Source organism: Hyperolius riggenbachi, chromosome 11, assembly GCF_040937935.1.
Source record: "Hyperolius riggenbachi isolate aHypRig1 chromosome 11, aHypRig1.pri, whole genome shotgun sequence".
In the NCBI taxonomy this organism is placed as follows: domain Eukaryota; kingdom Metazoa; phylum Chordata; class Amphibia; order Anura; family Hyperoliidae; genus Hyperolius; species Hyperolius riggenbachi.
This window is the reverse complement of record NC_090656.1, coordinates 227,180,915-227,198,694: the sequence shown is the minus strand read 5'-3', so window position 1 is coordinate 227,198,694 and position 17,780 is coordinate 227,180,915. Positions and strand designations below refer to the sequence as shown.

The 17,780-nt window shown below is 46.3% G+C and overlaps 1 protein-coding gene across 3 annotated transcripts in view; it reads left to right on the top strand.

Moving 5' to 3' along the window:
• Positions 1-555: 555 nt before the first annotated feature.
• OSBPL5 (oxysterol binding protein like 5) overlaps positions 556-17,780 on the top strand; it is a 173,640-nt gene continuing 156,415 nt past the window's right edge. Inside the window, exon 1 of one of the 3 annotated variants that reach the window (XM_068260979.1) lies at positions 556-707. In XM_068260979.1, coding sequence (XP_068117080.1) covers positions 693-707 — 15 coding nt within the window. In that variant the 5' untranslated portion in view covers positions 556-692. The remainder of the gene's footprint in view (positions 708-17,780) is intronic. The other 2 variants (XM_068260978.1, XM_068260976.1) reach the window with 2 other exon arrangements.

The window sequence follows — 17,780 nt, the reverse complement described above, 5'->3', positions numbered from 1 at the left end:
ACTGGGGACATCTACAACTGGCTACTGGGGGGCTAAGTCGCAGATAATGTTTGTGAGTCCATTGGGGGGATGCAATTTTTACATCCTCACCTTGGGTGCAATTTAGCCTAGAAACTGACCTAAATTCAAAAGCTCAGTGTGACAGCCAGGCAACTGGCATTGCTTATAAGGGATTGAAGATGGCAGCCTCCATATTGCTATTACTGCAGGTTTCCTTTCCAGCAGATAAATCATTCCTGCGCTTGGCTTGTCACTGCTGGGTCCCTCAGTGAATGTATATATTAGGCCGGTGCGGCAGAGTACAGCTCAGTGATGGATGGTCCCTATATAAGGACATCCTGTAGGAGTGACTTTATCTCTCCCAGAGAGAGCGCTTGTCCCAGATATTGATCTGTTGGTCCTATTAGCATATCAGCCCGCCGGTCGCCTCCACATCTCCTCCAGATACCCCGCCCGCCTCCTAGAGCCCAGATTAATGCCACGCAGCCTCCCTCATTCATGCCAGGTGCTGTCAGCATCCGCTGGGTACCACAGCATCTCTGCAATCTCTCTCTGCCATCTGATTGGCTCGCCAGTCCTCCCCTCTGCTGGCAGTCCTCCAGAAATTCCTGGGCTGGCATGGATGAGGAGACTGAGCTGGGATCTCTGGTGTGCTTGTGGCTGTAAGGAATCTGTGCTGCGCCCGTCCGCTCATGCCTTGCTGCACTGTGAGTACCATGCCTGCTCTCCTCATTATTACTGCATTGCAAAACATTTCTGGGCAGCAGCTGATAGTAAACTTACTGCAAGGCTGCACTAACCTAAACTAATCATCAGAGCAGAGCGGTCAGAGCAACCTGGGATGCTTGGTTGCTAGGGGTTACCACAGTGCTTAGTAACTAGGGTTTACCACTGTTTGCATGATGCTTGGTTGCTAGGGGTTACCACAGTTTGTACAATGCTTAGTTGCTAAGGGTTAAAGCATTTTGTATGAAGATCAGATACCAGGAGTTACTGCAATTTGCACAATGCTCAGTTGCTAGGGGATACCACAGTTTGTATAATGATCAGTTGCTAGGGATTATCACAGTTTATGCGATGCTTAGTTGCTAAGGGTTAAAGCATTTTGTATGATGCTCAGTTACCAGGGAATACCGCAGTTTGCACAATGCTCAGTCGCTAGGGGTTACATGGTTTGTACAATGCTCAGTTGCTAGGGGATACCACAATATATACAATAATCAGTTGCTAAGGGTTACCACAGTTTGTATGATGCTCAGTTGCTAGGGGTTACCACAGTTTTTTTTTTTTTTATAATGCTCAGCTGCTAGGGGTTATCGCAGCTACCACAATGCTTAGTAACTAGAAGTTGCCACTGCTTGCATGATGCTCGGTTGCTAGGGGTTGGTGCAGTTAATGCAATGCTTAGTTGCTGAGGGTTATAGCATTTTGTATAGTGCTCAGTTAACAGGGGTTACCGCAGTTTGTTCAATATTCAGTTGCTAGGAGTTACCACAGTTTGCACAATGCTCAGTTGCTAGGAGTTACCATAGTTTGTACAATGCTTAGTTGCTAGTGGTTACCACTGTTTGTACAGTGCTCAGTTGTTGGGGGTACTGCAGTTTGCAGAATAATCAGTGAATGAATTCAGCCTCTGTGGGTCCAGATTGCTGCATGTTCATAAACTACACTGAAATGCAAATACCATATGACTATCTGTGGTGGATGAAAGCCTTCCAGCCTCTATCTACACACAATGGGAGTATTTCAGGCCTCTATTGATGTTTAATGCAGCCCTTTTGCTGAATGACAATCTGCGGCGATTCAGAGGGAAATAATTCCAGCGATCTCCATGTGAGAGAGATACTGCATTGCAGCCAGCTCTGAGGAGAGCCCATGCTCAGAAATCATTGCTGGAAGTTTGAAGTTATAAAGTCGTTACTGCTTCCTGGGGTTGTGGTGATGGGGAGTGGATGCGTCAAGTTGCAGCACAATGCAGGACGCTGCAGAGGGGGAAATATGGCTCCTTGGAAGTTATTGCAGCCAGCGGCGTCTGAATTATTGTTGTACTGATACTGTGCTGAAGATGCAGCCATGATCAATATTGTGTATTCATATAGCACTGGCATCTTCTGTAGCACTTTACAGAGTACATAGTCATGTCACTGACTGTCCTCAGAGGAGCTCACACTCTAATCCTACCATAGTCACACTCTAATGTCCTACCATATTATTATTATTATTATGTATTATTTATATAGCACTGGCATCTTCTGCAGCACTTTACAGAGTACATAGTCATGTCTCTCACTGTCCTCAGAGGAGCTCACAATCTAATCCTACCATAGTCACACTCTAATGTCCTACCATATTATTATTATTATTCTGTATTTATATAGCACTGGCATCTTCTGCAGCACTTTACAGAGTACATAGTCATGTCTCTGACTGTCCTAAGAGGAGCTCACAATGTAATCCCTACCATAGCCATAGTCTAATGTCCTACCAAAATATTATTATTATTATTATTACTACTAGTCTACCTAAGCCCATTTAAAAATGGGCTCTAGGTAGTTAAATTACCGCCACACCACTCAGAGCGCAAGGGCAAAGCCCCCTGTGTGCGCACCCGCCTGCCGCGAGCATGCACACCCGCCCGCCGCGCGCACACGGCCGCCCTGTTCCCTAGCCCGACCTCCCGTCCCAACGGCTTTCTGTACTGCACGCATGCGCAGTATAAAAAAGCTTCGGACAGACGGACAGATAGACAGGGAAAGTGGATGACGCAGGGACAGTTAGGTTTTATTGTATAGAATTATTATGTATTTATATAGCCCTGACATCTCCTGCAGCACTTTACAGAGTACATAGTCATGTCACTGACTGTCCTCAGAGGAGCTCACAATCCAATCCTACCATAGTCATAGGCTAATGTCCTACCATATTATTATTATGTATTTATATAGCAGTGACATCTTCTGCAGCACTTTACAGAGAACATAGTCATGTCACTGACTGTACTTAGAGGGTATTCATGTAATTAAAGGGACCTTGAGATCTGCTCAAAATTGCAATTTGGACGTACCTGGGGTTTCCTCTAGGCACAACCCCCCCCCCTCCCCCCAGTAGCAAGCGAGGTCCTACGGCGTCCTCCTGTCTCCTTTCACGGTCCCGCTAGCGCATCCATCCAGCATGAGAGTCCTGCGCATATGTGGTTAAGTCTTAGCGAACCGCGCATGCGCAGAACTCTTACTTCGGCTGGCGTGATGATGCATAGCGTGCGTCGTGGGGGCGTGCACGGGGCAACTTCAAGCCGAAGTTAACAGAGCCGCCAGTGGGACCGGAAGTGGAGCCAGGACGCCGGGGACCTTGCGGTCTTAGGGGGGCTGGGGAAGCACCAGGTACGTCCAAATTGCAATTTTGAGCAAAGCTCAGGGTCCCTTTAAAGCGCCGGGAAATTGGGTAGCAGATCAAACCCGAAAAACGTCTCACTCTACTCCTGCAATAGTCCCTGTACCCTCTCCACGCCGCCATGGACTCTGGAGAAATACGTAATTCAGGATATACTAATTGCTGAGGACCAAATTAAGCAGTTTTTAAAGTAATTTTGGCTCCGTGTTTTGACGGTGCACAATTTACTAGTGATGCTATAGCCTATGGCGGCGCATGGTGGGCCCAAATTTCCCAAGCTATTTTGCCTGTCTCGACTCAGAGGAGCTCCCAGACGAATCCTAACATAGTTATACTGTAATGTTATTATTATTATTATTATCAGTATGCATGTATATAGCACTGAGATCTTCTGCAGCAGAGTACATAGTCATGTCACTGACTGTCTTTAGAGGAGCTAACAATCTAATCCTACCATAACCACGGTCACTGTGCAGCATTTCTCCTCCCTGTGCAGCATTTCTCCTCCCTGTGCAGCATTTCTCCTCCCTGTGCAGCATTTCTCCTCCCTGTGCAGCATTTCTCCTCCCTGTGCGGCATTTTTCCTCTCTGTGCAGCATTTCACCTCTCTGTGCAGCATTTCTCCTCCCTGCACAATATTTCTCCTCCCTGGGCAACATTTCTCCTTCCTGTGCAGCATTTCTCCTTCCTGTGCAGCATTTCTCCTTCCTGTGCAGCATTTCTCCTTCCTGTGCAGCATTTATCCTCCCTGTGCAGCATTCCTCTTCCCTGTGCAGCATTCCTCCTCTCTGTGCAGCATTCCTCCTCTCTGTGCAGCATTTCTCCTCCCTGCACAATATTTCTCCTCCCTGGGCAGCATTTCTAATCCCTGGGCAGCTTTTCTCCTCCCTGTGCAGCATGTCTCCTCCCTGTGCAGCATTTCTCCTCCCTGTGCAGCATTTCTCTTCCCTGTGCAGCATTTCTCTTCCCTGTGCAGCATTTCTCCTTCCAGTGGAGCATTTCTCCTTCCTGTGCAGCATTTTTCCTCTCTGTTCAGTATTTCTCCTCCCTGTGCAGCATTTCTCCTCCCTGTGCAGTATTTCTCCTCCCTGTGCAGCATTTCTCCTTCCAGTGGAGCATTTCTCCTCTTGGTGCAGCATTTCTCCTTCCTGTGGAGCATTTCTCCTTCCTGTGCAGCATTTCTCCTCCTTGTGCAGCATTTCTCCTTCCTGTGGAGCATTTCTCCTCCTTGTGCAGCATTTCTCCTCCCCGTGCAGCATTTCTCCTTCCTGTGGAGCATTTCTCCTCCCTGTGCAACATTTCTCCTCCCTGTGCAGCATTTCTCCTCCCTGTGCAGCATTTCTCCTCCCTGTGCAGCATTTCTCTTCCCTGTGCAGCATTTCTCCTTCCATTGCAGCATTTCTCCTCTTGGTGCAGCATTCTCCTTCCTGTGCAGCATTTCTCCTCTCTGTGCAGCATTTCTCCTCTTGGTGCAGCATTCTCCTTCCTGTGGAGCATTTCTCCTTCCTGTGGAGCATTTCTCCTTCCTGTGCAGCATTTCTCCTCCCTGTGCAGCATTTCCCCTCCCTGTGCAGCATTTCTCCTCCCTGTGCAGCATTTCCCCTCCTTGTGCAGTATTTCTTCTCCCTGTGCAGTATTTCTCCTTCTCATGCAGCATTTCTTGTCCCTGTGCAGCATTTCGTGTCCCTGTGCAGCATTTCTCATCCCTGTGGAGTATTTCTTCTGCGTGTGCAGCATTTCGTGTCCCTGTGCAGCATTTCTCATCCCTGTGGAGTATTTCTTCTGCGTGTGCAGCATTTCGTGTCCCTGTGCAGCATTTCTCATCCCTGTGGAGTATTTCTTCTGCGTGTGCAGCATTTCTCCTTCCTGTGCAGCATTTCTTGTCCCTGTGCAGCTGGGCTGGTTTGCAATTTTGTTCTCGTTCTCTCTCTCTCTCTCTCTCTCTCTCTCTCTCTCTCTCAAGTTGAGTAAACTGTAATTTGTCTTGTAGAGAATCACTTTTTCCTATACGGTTGCTGCTGTGTACAATGCAATCACCGGGGAATTCAGCAGAGGAGAGGCAGGTAATTGTGTGACAGCCCAGGAACAAGCGCAAACTCTGATGAAATATGTGCTTTGTGTTACACATTCTGCACACTCTGCACATTCTGCATCTTTTCCTAACCCCCTTGCAGAGATTCTGCATCCATCTCAGGAGCCGGTCTCCTAATTAAAAAACATGCTGGCACTCAAAATCACCATTTAATTATTTCATCAAAATCATTTTTTCATTATCTCACCAAAATCAGTCCAGGAGGAAAATGAAAGATGTCAGCAGTGAGTAGCTGGACAAGGGATTTGAAAAGAGTGCTGGGCGAGACTTCCGGTGCTCAGTCTGGAGACTGGTGGTCCCGGCCAGGAAGCTCTCCTTTCAGTAGGATATACCTTGAGCAGTATATTTGACATACCTCCTAACTTTTTTGAGATAAGAAAGAGGCACATTTAAGCCATGCCCCTGCCCCACCCCTAACCCCGCCCTAGCACTCCCATAGTCACGCATACCATACACATACAGATTTCATAAGAAAAATGTGTTGTTTTATAATTCAAACCATACTGGTCCTTTCTATTCTGGTTCATTTTCCTTCATATTAACATATGACAGTAAGCAATATATACATTCAAAGCAGGGGTCTCAAACTCGAACCCCCCCCCCCCCCCCCCCGTCCCTTGCATTGATTTTTATTTCAAAATCAAATTCACACTGAAGCGAACTATTTTGCCTATTTTACCTTTATAGTTTGCTTCAGTGCTCCCATTACAAGTAATCCGCCGCGTCCCTGCCGCAAAACGAGGGCTGCAGAGCCCCCAAATCGCCGCCTCTGCCCGCCCCTCTCACTCTTCCTTTACAGAGAGGAGCGGGCAGAGGCGGCGATGTGCCGCGATTGACGTCAGGAGGGGCAGAGCTGAAGCTGAAAGGTCTGCCCCTTCCAGGAAATGCCGGCGGATTGCCCCCCGGGCGATTTGGGGGCTCTGCAGCCCTCGTTTAGTGGCGGGGATGCGGCGGATTGCTTGGGAGCACTGAAGCGAACTATAAGGAAGCTTTTCCCGGTGCGGGCCACAAAATATAGTATCGAGGGCTGCAAATGGCCCATGGGCCGCGAGTTTGAGACCCCTGGATATACATTTTAGAGTTACAGATTTGTACATGAGCCCTGAAGGACAAATGAGGAAGAAAGAGGGACTGTCCCTCCAAAAGAGGGAGGCTGGGAACACACTTGGCAGTGCGTGAAAGGTCGCCATTTCTGTCATGTGTGTTTGTGCGTTTTTTTGTTAATTGCATTTTCAGGGCGTTTGCTTTTTGTGTTTTTTTCCCTTGCACATGCCTTTTCTTGCATTTTGCGTGCGTTTGAATGCGTTTGCGGTTCACATATGCAAAACGCATATGCGTTTTGTATGCGTTTTTGATATGTGTTTTATGCAAATCACTAGGAAGTCAATAAGAAGCGAAAAATACATCATCAAAATTGTTTTTTTTTTTTTTTAATAAAAGCATAGAAAACGCATGCAAAACGCACTAACATGCGAACCTTTGCATCACCATTGACTTTTCACTATGTGCGTTTTTGGAAAACATGCAACAAAACCTGCCTTTTTCAAAACGCACATTGCAAAACGCAAGTATATGCATTTTTACATGCGGCCCATTGACTTGCATTATGCGCGTTTTTGCAGCATTTGCGTTTCAGCTTAGTGTGTTCCGGACAGCTGGGAGATATGTATATTATAGTAGCTGGATCATAGAGAGGTTCACCTAAACCCTCAAAAGTATGCTAAAAATGGTGAAGATGAGAAAAAATTGGGATTGCTTAATTCTGCATCCTATGTTTGCTGTAAAGGTGAATACTCACCTAACGACGCAAAAATTAAAATTGAAGTGTGCATCTAATGCGCTGCCCCTTTAACTAATTTGCCCTATCGTAGATGGGCCTGCATCGCAAAACGATGGATCACAGCGACGTCCCCCGACAACAAGCGTTCCCTGATCCATCTTCCTGCTGGCGGGTGCACACGACGGCACATGATGGAGCGGGAATACGTGTTCAAATGATTCGTCGGGGATCTTAATGACTCAATCCACCTTAATGGTCGCTGTCGTCTCGAATCGCAGATCGTCGTTAACCTAATCGCGCACTTGTATCCACCTCGTGAGATCGTGGACAGGATTGCTCGTCTTTCAAAAAAAAAATCTGTAGTCATCAGACCTCCTAACGCCAATTGGTGCCAGGTCCTGGAGCCGGCTACTGAAGGAGATCGCGCACAGGGTGCGCGAGCATCTCCTTCTCGGGGGCGGAGCTCCGGCCCCTCTTCAGTCTCCGAACGGCTATTGCCGCTCGGGAGACTGTTAGACGGCGCGATCGCCATCTATTTACATAGTACAGCACTGTGATCAGCAGCAGCGCTGTATTGGGGACAGCCGTGTGACACGGCAGAAGCCTATGACAGACGATCGCGTGATTGGCCGGCTGGGGGGAGGGAGGGGATTTCTAAAAAAAAAAACAGAAATGGTAAAAAAAAAAAAAAAAAAACACGAACATAAATGTTTATTTAAAAAAAAATAAACACAAGGGGGGGGGGGGGGGGGGGGCGATCAGATCTCACCAACAGAGAGGTCTGTTGGTGGGGAGAAGAGGGGGCAGGGAATCACTCGTGTGCTGTGTTGTGCGGCCCTGCAGCTTGGCCTTAAAGCTGCAGTGGCAAATTGTGACAAAAACAGCCTGGTCTTTAGGGGGGTTTACCACTGTGGTCCTCAAGTGGTTAAAGCGGACCTCAACTCTAAACTTCCTCTCTGCTCTAAGATAAGCAACAGCATGATAACCTTTAGGTCTCTTTCACAGTGGGATGTTGTGTTTTGGTGAGAAGTTAAAGTCGCAACACAAATTACAACGCAATGCCCCAAAAAAGTCGCACTGCAACTTATTGCCCTGTTATCGTTGCATACAGTAGAGCATACAGGCAATAAAAAGTATGCTTCCAAGTCATTACTGAGCGTGTGCAAACAGTCCAACGCAGTTAATAACGTGTATAACGCACAGCATGCAGCACTTTCTAATACCGCTACACGCTACACACAAGCGCAACGTGTGCACTGTGAATGTCGCATAGACGTAGTATTGCTGTGCATTAGTCTGCGACAGAACATTTTCTAACGTGCGACTTTAACGTCTAACGTTTAAGTGCTAAATATATTGATTTAAAGCTAATGAAATGGCAAAATACCATCAATAACAAAAAATGATATTTACAAATATCGTCTATACCAAAAAATTATATTTACACTTGTATTAAGCATAGTAATACAATTGTAGATATTACAAGTGTTTTACTGCAACTATACCTAACTGTACTCTCACACAGAATTCTCCCTATACCAATCCCTAACCCCTAGACCCCCCCTTGGTGTTAATAAACATAGTTTAATAAATTGTATATATAACAAATATTGTACTAGAACTATACCTAATTCTACTCTCACACAGAACCCTCCCTGTACCTATCCCTAACCCCTAGATCCCCCTGGTGGTGCCTAACCCTAAGACCCCCCCTGGTGGTGCCTAACCCTAACCATGCCCCGGGTGGTGCCTTGATAATTTAAGCATTTGAGGAACGTCTGCCTAACCCCCTCTTAAGGACCAGGTGTTTTTGCATGGGGGGTGCGCATTTGGGGGGTCAGGCAGCCGGATCCCCTCTGTGGTGTGCTGGGCTGTGTGTCCCCCTTTTATCCAGATGTCCTCTCTGCACGCAGCAGCTATCACTCACCTTCCAGGTTCCAGCGATGAGCCGCAGTAGCCCCCTCTGCTCCGGCCGGCATCCCTGCTCCTACTGCCGCTCAGTTCCGGGTCACGGCTTGATGACGTCATCAAGCCGGGACCCGACACTAATGTCAGAGGGAGCAGAGATGCTTGCCTGAGTGGTGGGGAGCGCCGATCGTCACGGGAACGGCAGGGAGGTGAGTGGATCCTGCTATTCCCCCCCCCCCCCCCCACCGCCGCAGCTGTGATCACTACGATCCGCATGTATGATCAGCAGCCATACACGATGGTTGCTGATCACCGAGGGGAGATGCCAGCTGTCATATGACAGCTTAATCTCTCCTCTGGGGTGCGTCGGGGAGCGGTAATGTCGGGCGGCGTAGATCCTACGCCGCATCAGGCTAGAACAGCCACAAGTGCGGCGTAGGATCTTAGAAGCGGTCCCCAAAAGGTTAAGCATTATACTTCTGAAAACGAAAATGTACTTGCTAGACTCCTGAAAGCGAAATTTAAAAACAATAAAATAAGTTAAACCGAAAGTCAAAACGAATTTGTAAACGATATTAGCCATAAACTGATTCTGTAAACAAAAAGTTTTGTTATCACGATCTCTGCAACCGCTATTTGTCGGGCGCCCTAATTTCGTTTCTGGTGACAAATAGCTGATATTTTGCATTGCAGCCTATGGTGCGCCCTTTTTGTCCATTAGCCACATGCACCCTTTTTTCCTGTTTCCATTGCACTACCCCAACATAGTGTGTGCTCCTCTGACCAAGCCTAATTACACACGCTACGCTGCCACTAGCGCGCATAGCATGCAAGGATGTACAATTAAGGCACCCTAGTGTAATAGCACGAGTAACAGGAGGTTAGTGTATCAACCCCAAAGTGCTGTAAAATGTCCGGCGTTTGTACACGTCGATCAGGTAAGGTTAGGCCCAGTTCACACTGACAGACGAAATTCCACGTTTAGGCCCCATTCACGCCTAAAAACGAAAATGCAAACACAATCGTTTTGCCTTTTTGTGGGGTTTTTTTTCCCCCTCCCGGCGCTCTACTGCACGCTGCGTTTTTGTGAAAATCGCTTTTCTAAGCGCTTTTTCAGAGCGGTTTTGTAGCTCACTCCATGAAGCAAGTCAGGATTCAGGAAGTGAACTATTTGACCCGGAAAAGAATAAATACAAAGTATTTATTCTTAAAACCGCTCACGCAATTGCTTCACAAAGCGATTTTGTGAGCGTTTTGCGTTTTCCTATACCTTCCATTATTGCGAAAACGCCTCAAAAATGGTACCGGCTCCGCTTTGCTGAGCAGATCGGAAAAAAAACGCTCAGCTGTGAACTCTCTCATAGGGAATCATTGCACAAGCGTTTTGTGGGCGATTTTATAAATCGCCTGCGCTTGAAAGAAGGCGGAAAACGCCCCTAGTGTGAACGAGCAGAGTTAGGGGCGTGGATAACCCCCTAGGTGCGATCAGGCCACCCTCTCAGTACTCAGGCTGCTTCCGATGAAAACCACTGGATGAAAGATATAAAGAAAAAGGGGAGCTCTGAGTATCCTGTGTAGAGAACATAAGAGCGGAGCAGAGCTTTTCAGCGCTGCTAGATTTGGGTGCAGCCGGCGCCACCATAGACTGTAATGGGAATCACATCTACAGTGGCGCTCAGTGAGTAACGTCGGCGCCATCAGAAGAGGGAGCCGAAGTTGCTTAAAAACACAATAATTCGGCCTCCAGCAATCGCTGTAAGCTGAATTATATCGTTCCCCCACTATCCATGGCGGCCTGGAGGGGGAATAGTAATTAATACGGCCGGGAGTTGTGCAGAAGCAGGATCAGCCATATACCAGCTGTATCCTGCACCCAAGTCTTCCTGCGCCAATGTCAAATGTATGCCATAAAATACCCTGCCAGGGCAGGTCTCACTTGGTTTCTGTGTGGCTGACAATGATGAGTGCTCAACCAAATAGCGCCTGTGTCCTTCCTAAGTAAACTGAGGACCGAGGTCTCCGAGATCCCGCTGTAGATCGCGTAGTGCAGCGGGCGTCACAGTCGGAGCGTCGTCTGCGTCTATGTCGCCATCATGCAGGGCCGGTTCTAGCTCCAATGGGGCCCCGGGGCAAAGTAACTTGGAGGCCCTCCTGAGCCCCCCCCCATGCTAAAATAGGTAGTTTCCCCAAGTATAGATAGCCAGATCTGCTCTCAGGGTTAGGTAGCCCCCCCCCCCACAGTATATTTAGCCAGATGTGCTCCCAAGGATTCGGTATCCTCTCCCTCCAGTATACCTCCAGTATAACCAGACGTCCCACGTTTTAGGTAACCTACTCATTACCCCCATATGCGAAAGCAAAACTAACCTGTCAGCGCGGTCGGGAACTTCTCCCCTTCACACAGTTCCATATCTCCTCGCTGACTCCTCTAGTGGCGCAGTAATGAGAGGCGCCACTAGGGTGTAGCAGAGAGGAAACACGGATCTGTGCAACGAGGAGAAGATTTGCAAAAGTTCCCAACAGCGTTGTCATGTGAGTTTTACTGTCGCTTCCGCTGCATACCTCTGCATTAGAGCTGTTCCTGAACCGTTCGCTGGCGAACATCTCTGAATGTCTGGGCTCATGCGCAGAGAGTGCCCGGCAACAGGAGCGCAATATAGGACGCGCACCGCCGGGCCAGCGCAGGCGTACTACTCCGGGTCATAGTGACCCGGAAGTAGTACAAGGCCCAGAGAGATTCGCCCGGCGAACGGTTCGGGCCATCTCTGCTCTGCATATGGGCACTTCCTCCTCCCTCTGCCTGCCGCTGCTTCGGTTTAGGTAGGGGGATGCCGCTTGTCAGCGGCTATCATGTAGCTAGCACTAGGCTAGCTACATAAATTTAAAAAAAAAAAATTAAAAGTGCTGCGCCGCCCCCTTGCCGATACAATTGGAACGGCAAGGGGGTTAAGGATTGCATAATTTGGGTTTTAATTTTCAGAAACCACATGATGTAAAGGGTCTTATTACCAACTAGCTGATTGCCCAACGTTGCCCGGGTATGTATTTGGCTGGTGTTGGCTCCGTCCACTTTTTCTAACACACACACACTCAATGACCAAGTTTGTGAGCTTTGTGGTCTTTGGCATGAATAATTTGCATTGAAATGAAAAAAAATCTGATTGGCTGTTTGTGGCTCCACCCCCTTTTCTGAATTTGACCCCCAGCCACCCAATGACCAACTGTACCAGGTTTGAGGCCTGTGCCATTAACAGTGCAAGAATGGCATCAATGTAAATATTTCCCTTGAAAAGCAATAGGTGAAGTTTGATTAACTTTTGTAGGTTCCACCCACTTTTCTAAATATTAATCCCAGTCACCCAGTGATCAACTGTGCAAAGTTTTAGAACCCTACCATTAACAGTGTAAGAATGGCTGCAGTTTACATTTTCCCAGTAATATGTGTATTTGTCTCCACCCACTGATGACCCGGCGTTGCCCGGGTATGTATTTGACTGGTTTTGGCTCCACCCACTTTTTCTAACCCTAACGCAGAAACACTCAATGACCAAGTTTGTGAGCTTTGGGGTCTTTAGCATGAGTAATTTGTATATTCCCATAGAAATTAAACAAATCAGATTGGCTGTTAGTGGCTTCACCCCCTCTCCAGCATTTGAACCCCAGTCAACCAATGATCAACTGTAGCAGGTTTGAAGCATCTGCTATTAACAGTGGAAAAATGGCAGCAATTGAAATATTCCACTTGAAAATCAACAGGTGAATTTTGATTGGCTATTATAGGCTCCACCCACTTCCCTGTATATTAATCTCAGTCACTCAGTGACCATCTGGGCAAAGTTTGAGATCCCTGTCATACACAGTGTAAGAAGGGCTGCAGTTTATATTTTCCCAGTGAATTTTTTGGGGCTCCGTCCACTTTTTTATAACCTGGACACAAAGTCACTACTCAATGACTATGTTTGTGAACTTTGGGATCCTTGGCATCAATAATTTGTATTTTCCCATGAAATGAATCACATTTGATTGTCTGTTTGTGGCTCTGTCCCCTTTTCTTAATTTGAACCCCAGTGACCCAATGACAAACTGTATCAGGTTTAAGGCTTGTGCCATTAACAGTACAAGAAAGACAGCAATTTTAATATTCCCCTTGAAAATCAACAGGTGAATTTTGATTGGCTTTTTTAGGCTCCACCCACTTTTCTGAATATTAATCACAGCCACCCAGTAACCAACTGTGAATACTTTTAGAACCCTGCCATTAACAGTGAAGAAGGACTGCAGTTTATATTTTCCCAGAGAAATCTGTTTTTGACGCCAGCCATTTTTTGTAACCTTGACACACAGTCACTACTCAATGACCAAGTTTGTGAGCTTTTGGGTTCCTGGCATCAAAATTGTGCTAATGGAAGCAGTTTATCCGCCCCTTTAGTGAATTTGAACCCCAGTCACTTAACGGCCGACTGTAGTAGGTTTGAGACCTCTGCCATTAACAGTGTAAGAATGGCAGCAGTTTCAATATTCCCCTTGAAAATCAATAGCTGAATCTTGATTGGCTGTTGTAGGCTCCACCTACTTTTCTGAATATTAATCTCAGTCACCCAGTGACCAACTGTGTCAAGTTTGAGAACCCTGCCATTAACAGTGTAAGAATGGCTGCCGTTTATATTTTCCAATGTAAAAAGTTAGTTTTGGCCCCGCCCACTATTTCTAACCTTGACATACAGTCACTCAATGACCAAGTTTATGAGCTGTGGAGTCTTTGGCATCAATAGGTTGCATTTTTCCATTGAAATTAAACATATCTGATTGACTGTTTTTGGCCCACTCCCTTTTCAGAATTTAAACCCCAGTCTCCCAGTGACTGACTGTACCAGAATTGAGGCCTCTGCCATTAAGAGTGTATGAATAGCAGCAATGTAAATATTTCCCTTGGAAATCAAAAGGTACATTTTGATTGGCTGCTGTAGGCTCCACCCACCTTCCTGAATATGAATCCCAGTCACCCAGTGGCCAACTATGTCAAGTTTGAGAACCCTGCCAATAACAGAATGGCTGAAATCAATCTAACAAATCTGATTGGCTGTTTGTGGCTCCACCCCTTTAGTGAATTTGGACCCCGGTCACCCAATTACTGACTGTATCAGGTTTGAGGCCTCTGCCATTAACAGTGTAAGAATGGTGCCTTATCAGAGTTGACATGCCTGATCAGAGTTAGTGTGCCTTATCAGAGCAGCATAGCATGACAGGAAACTTGGCAGGCAGCCTATTGGGCCAATCAAAGTGTGGGGATAATGTCCTTTAAAGTGATTGGACCCGCAGGGGCTCAGGGCAGGACGAGTGGAGTTCTCGTCATAGCCAATTAGCAGTCATAAGTTTGTAGCACTCACTATGCTACTCTGATAAGGCAGGCAAAGTCTGATAAGGCACGCTGTTTGTGATAGTAAATCATCCCCAATGTGTGTTGTTGTTTGTGTGCTGCATGTGTTGTTGTTTGTGTGGTGTTAATGTGTGTTTTTGTTTGTGGTGTGTGTGTTTTGCTGTTTGTGTTGTGTTAATGTATAATGTGTGTGTGTGTGTGTGTGTGTGTGTGTGTGTGTGTGTGTGTGTGTGTGTGTGTGTGTGTGTGGCGTGTGGCGTGTGTGTGTGTGTGTGTATGTGTGTGTGTGTGTGTGTGTGTGTGTGTGTGTGTGTGTGTGTGTGTGTGTGTGTGTGTGGCGTGTGTGTGTGTGTGTATGTGTATGTGTATGTGTGTGTGTGTGTGTGTGTGTGTGTGTGTGTGTGTGTGTGTGTGTGTGTGTGTGTGTGTGTGTGTGTGTGTGGTGTTAATGCATGTTCTTGTTTGTGGCGTGTGTGTTGCTTGTGTGGTGTGTTAATGTTTGTTGTTGTTTGTGATGTTAATGTGTGCTGCTGTTTGAGGTGTGTGTGTGTGTTGTTAGTATTGTGGTTGTTTGTGTGGTGCTAATGTGTGGTGCTAATGTGTGGTGTTGTTTTGTGTGTGTGTGTTAATGTGTGCTGCTGTTTGAGGTGTGTGTGTGTTGTTGTATTATTGTTTTGTGTGGTGCTAATGTGAGTTGCTGTGTGTGTGTGTGTGTGTGTGTGTGTGTGTGTGTGTGTGTGTGTGGCAGAATATCGGAGAGTGGGTAGAATACCCAGAGGGATTAGATCTAATGTGAGTCCTCTCATGTTCCCCACGGATAATGATTTTTGCCAGACATGGACTATGATATGGAACAAGGCGTCTTTCGATGCCATGCTGCTTACAATTGATCGCATCATGCTGGAACTTCCTAAAATTGGAACTCAGATCGATGACTTGAAACAGAGACTATTTGACAATTCCAATTCTGATGATTATGCAAGATTTGTAGTCGAGTTGAAAACTATGATGGAGAACCATAGAAAGAGTATTGAAATCATAAAAAGAGAGAAATTCCAAAGAGATGCGTCCGACTATCAAACTGGTTACATGTATAGTTGGCAAAAACCCCAGTCTAGAAAACGACGAGAGGCTCGCCCAAAGCCATATGAACGTGGACAACGGGGGGACTCGACAGATGTACTCCCATCTTCCCAATCATCTTCGGAACACCCGTCAAGCGCAGAAGAAAGCGCAGGGGCGGGAGGAAACATAAAAGATCGCTTGAGACAAAAGCCCAAACAGGCCAGACCTGTCAAGACCAATGCGAGATAAATAAATCTATTGTTGTTAACATTTCCTCAATGTCTTTGTCCACTGCTCAGCAGCAGGTGTTGGAGAGGGGTCTCTCTTTTGCCCCTACCCACTGGCCACACCCAGTTGATCTGGATATTGATCTCCACAGATTTTTTCGAAATATTCGGCTTAAGTATTACTTCAGCATACCGAGGGAATGCTGGTTCCCACCGAGGCCCACCGATGATAATTGTTTATCCTTGAGTGATACCACCTTGAGATCAAAGAGCAATTTTTCCCCCCCTACCTGCCAGATAATCGAGAACTTTGTATCAACAGTTAAACAACAAGTGGATTCCATAATATCTAGACCACACCCTTATGGAGAATTTCGAATCCAACATAATCTCACAGCAGAAGAACGTACTGCAATAGGGGAATTAACAAATAATAGAGCCATCACTATCAAACAGGCAGACAAAGGGGGAGCGGTGGTGATTATGGATACCGTATACTACAAGAGTGAGATGAACCGCCTGTTATCAGACACTTTAACATACCAGAAGTTGCCTCAGGATCCGACATCACATTTCCAAAAGAGAATATTGGAGCTGTTACAACAAGCCCACCACAAGAACATCATTGATGATAAACTTTTTGATTTTTTGATACAGAAAGATCCCATAATCCCAGTTTTTTATATATGTCCAAAGATACACAAGGATAAACAGCGCCCACCAGGGCGCCCGATAGTGGCGGGCATTGACTCCATTTTTTCCCCCCTAGCTAAATATTTGGATATTATGTTAAGACCATTTGTGGTAGCCGGAAAATCTTATCTTAGAGATACATCAATGTTCTTGGATGCAATTTGTGGGCTTTCCCCTATACCTGAAGGGGCATTGTTGGTGACCCTAGATGTGGAGAGCCTCTACACCTCCATCCCTCATGATGGGGGTGTGGAGGCTGTCGAACACATACTGAGTTGTGCCTCGGATTTTGATAGAGATCAGATTAAGTTTCTTTGTGATTTACTTAGGCTGGTACTAACATGCAATTATTTTTTAGTTGGAGATGAATACTTTTTACAGATCAGGGGTACGGCGATGGGCTCGAATGTGGCCCCGTCCTACGCAAACATCTTTATGAACCTTTATGAGGAATCATTCGTTTATACTAATACATTATTTACTACATTTGCCCGTTGTTGGCACAGATATATTGACGATGTTTTTTGCGTGTGGGCGGGGCCACATTCGAGCCTTATGGAATTTATAGACCAAGTACATTCTAAATGTCCGGTTATTAGGTTAACTGTTCATGTTGATAAGGAGGAGGTTAGCTTCTTAGATACGGTTGTGAGAAAATCCAATGGGGGTTGAGCACAGACTTATACGTCAAACCCACGGAATGTTAATTCTACACTAAACTATGAGAGCTTCCATCCTCCGTCAACACTTTCATCCATTCCTAGCAGCCAATTTTCCCGCATTGATAGGATAGTGGGTGATCCAGTATTGAAAAAACAACGACTAGACGAAATGGAACACAAGTTTAGACATAGACAATATCCCCAACACCTGCTGGGCAGAGCAAGACTTAGACTTGAGACAGCTCAATCCGATATTACTAACCGTAGGAGGGGTCACAACAAGAGGATTCCTTTTGTTTCACAATATAATATACATAGTAATAGGATAGCGGAAGTCATTCGACGTAATTGGAATATTCTAAGGAATGGTCTACCCAATGTGGTGGAATTCCAGACTCCTCCCTTAATGTCATATAAAAGAGCACCTACATTGAAGGACAAGTTAGTGAGAGCTGACTTGGGTCCTTCACAGCCCCGTAATCTTATCTCTAACCGCCCATTTGGGACCTACCCCTGTATGAATTGTGCTAATTGTCATAGTATTATTAGAGGCCCAGTAGTGAGACATCCCCATTTGGGTACATCA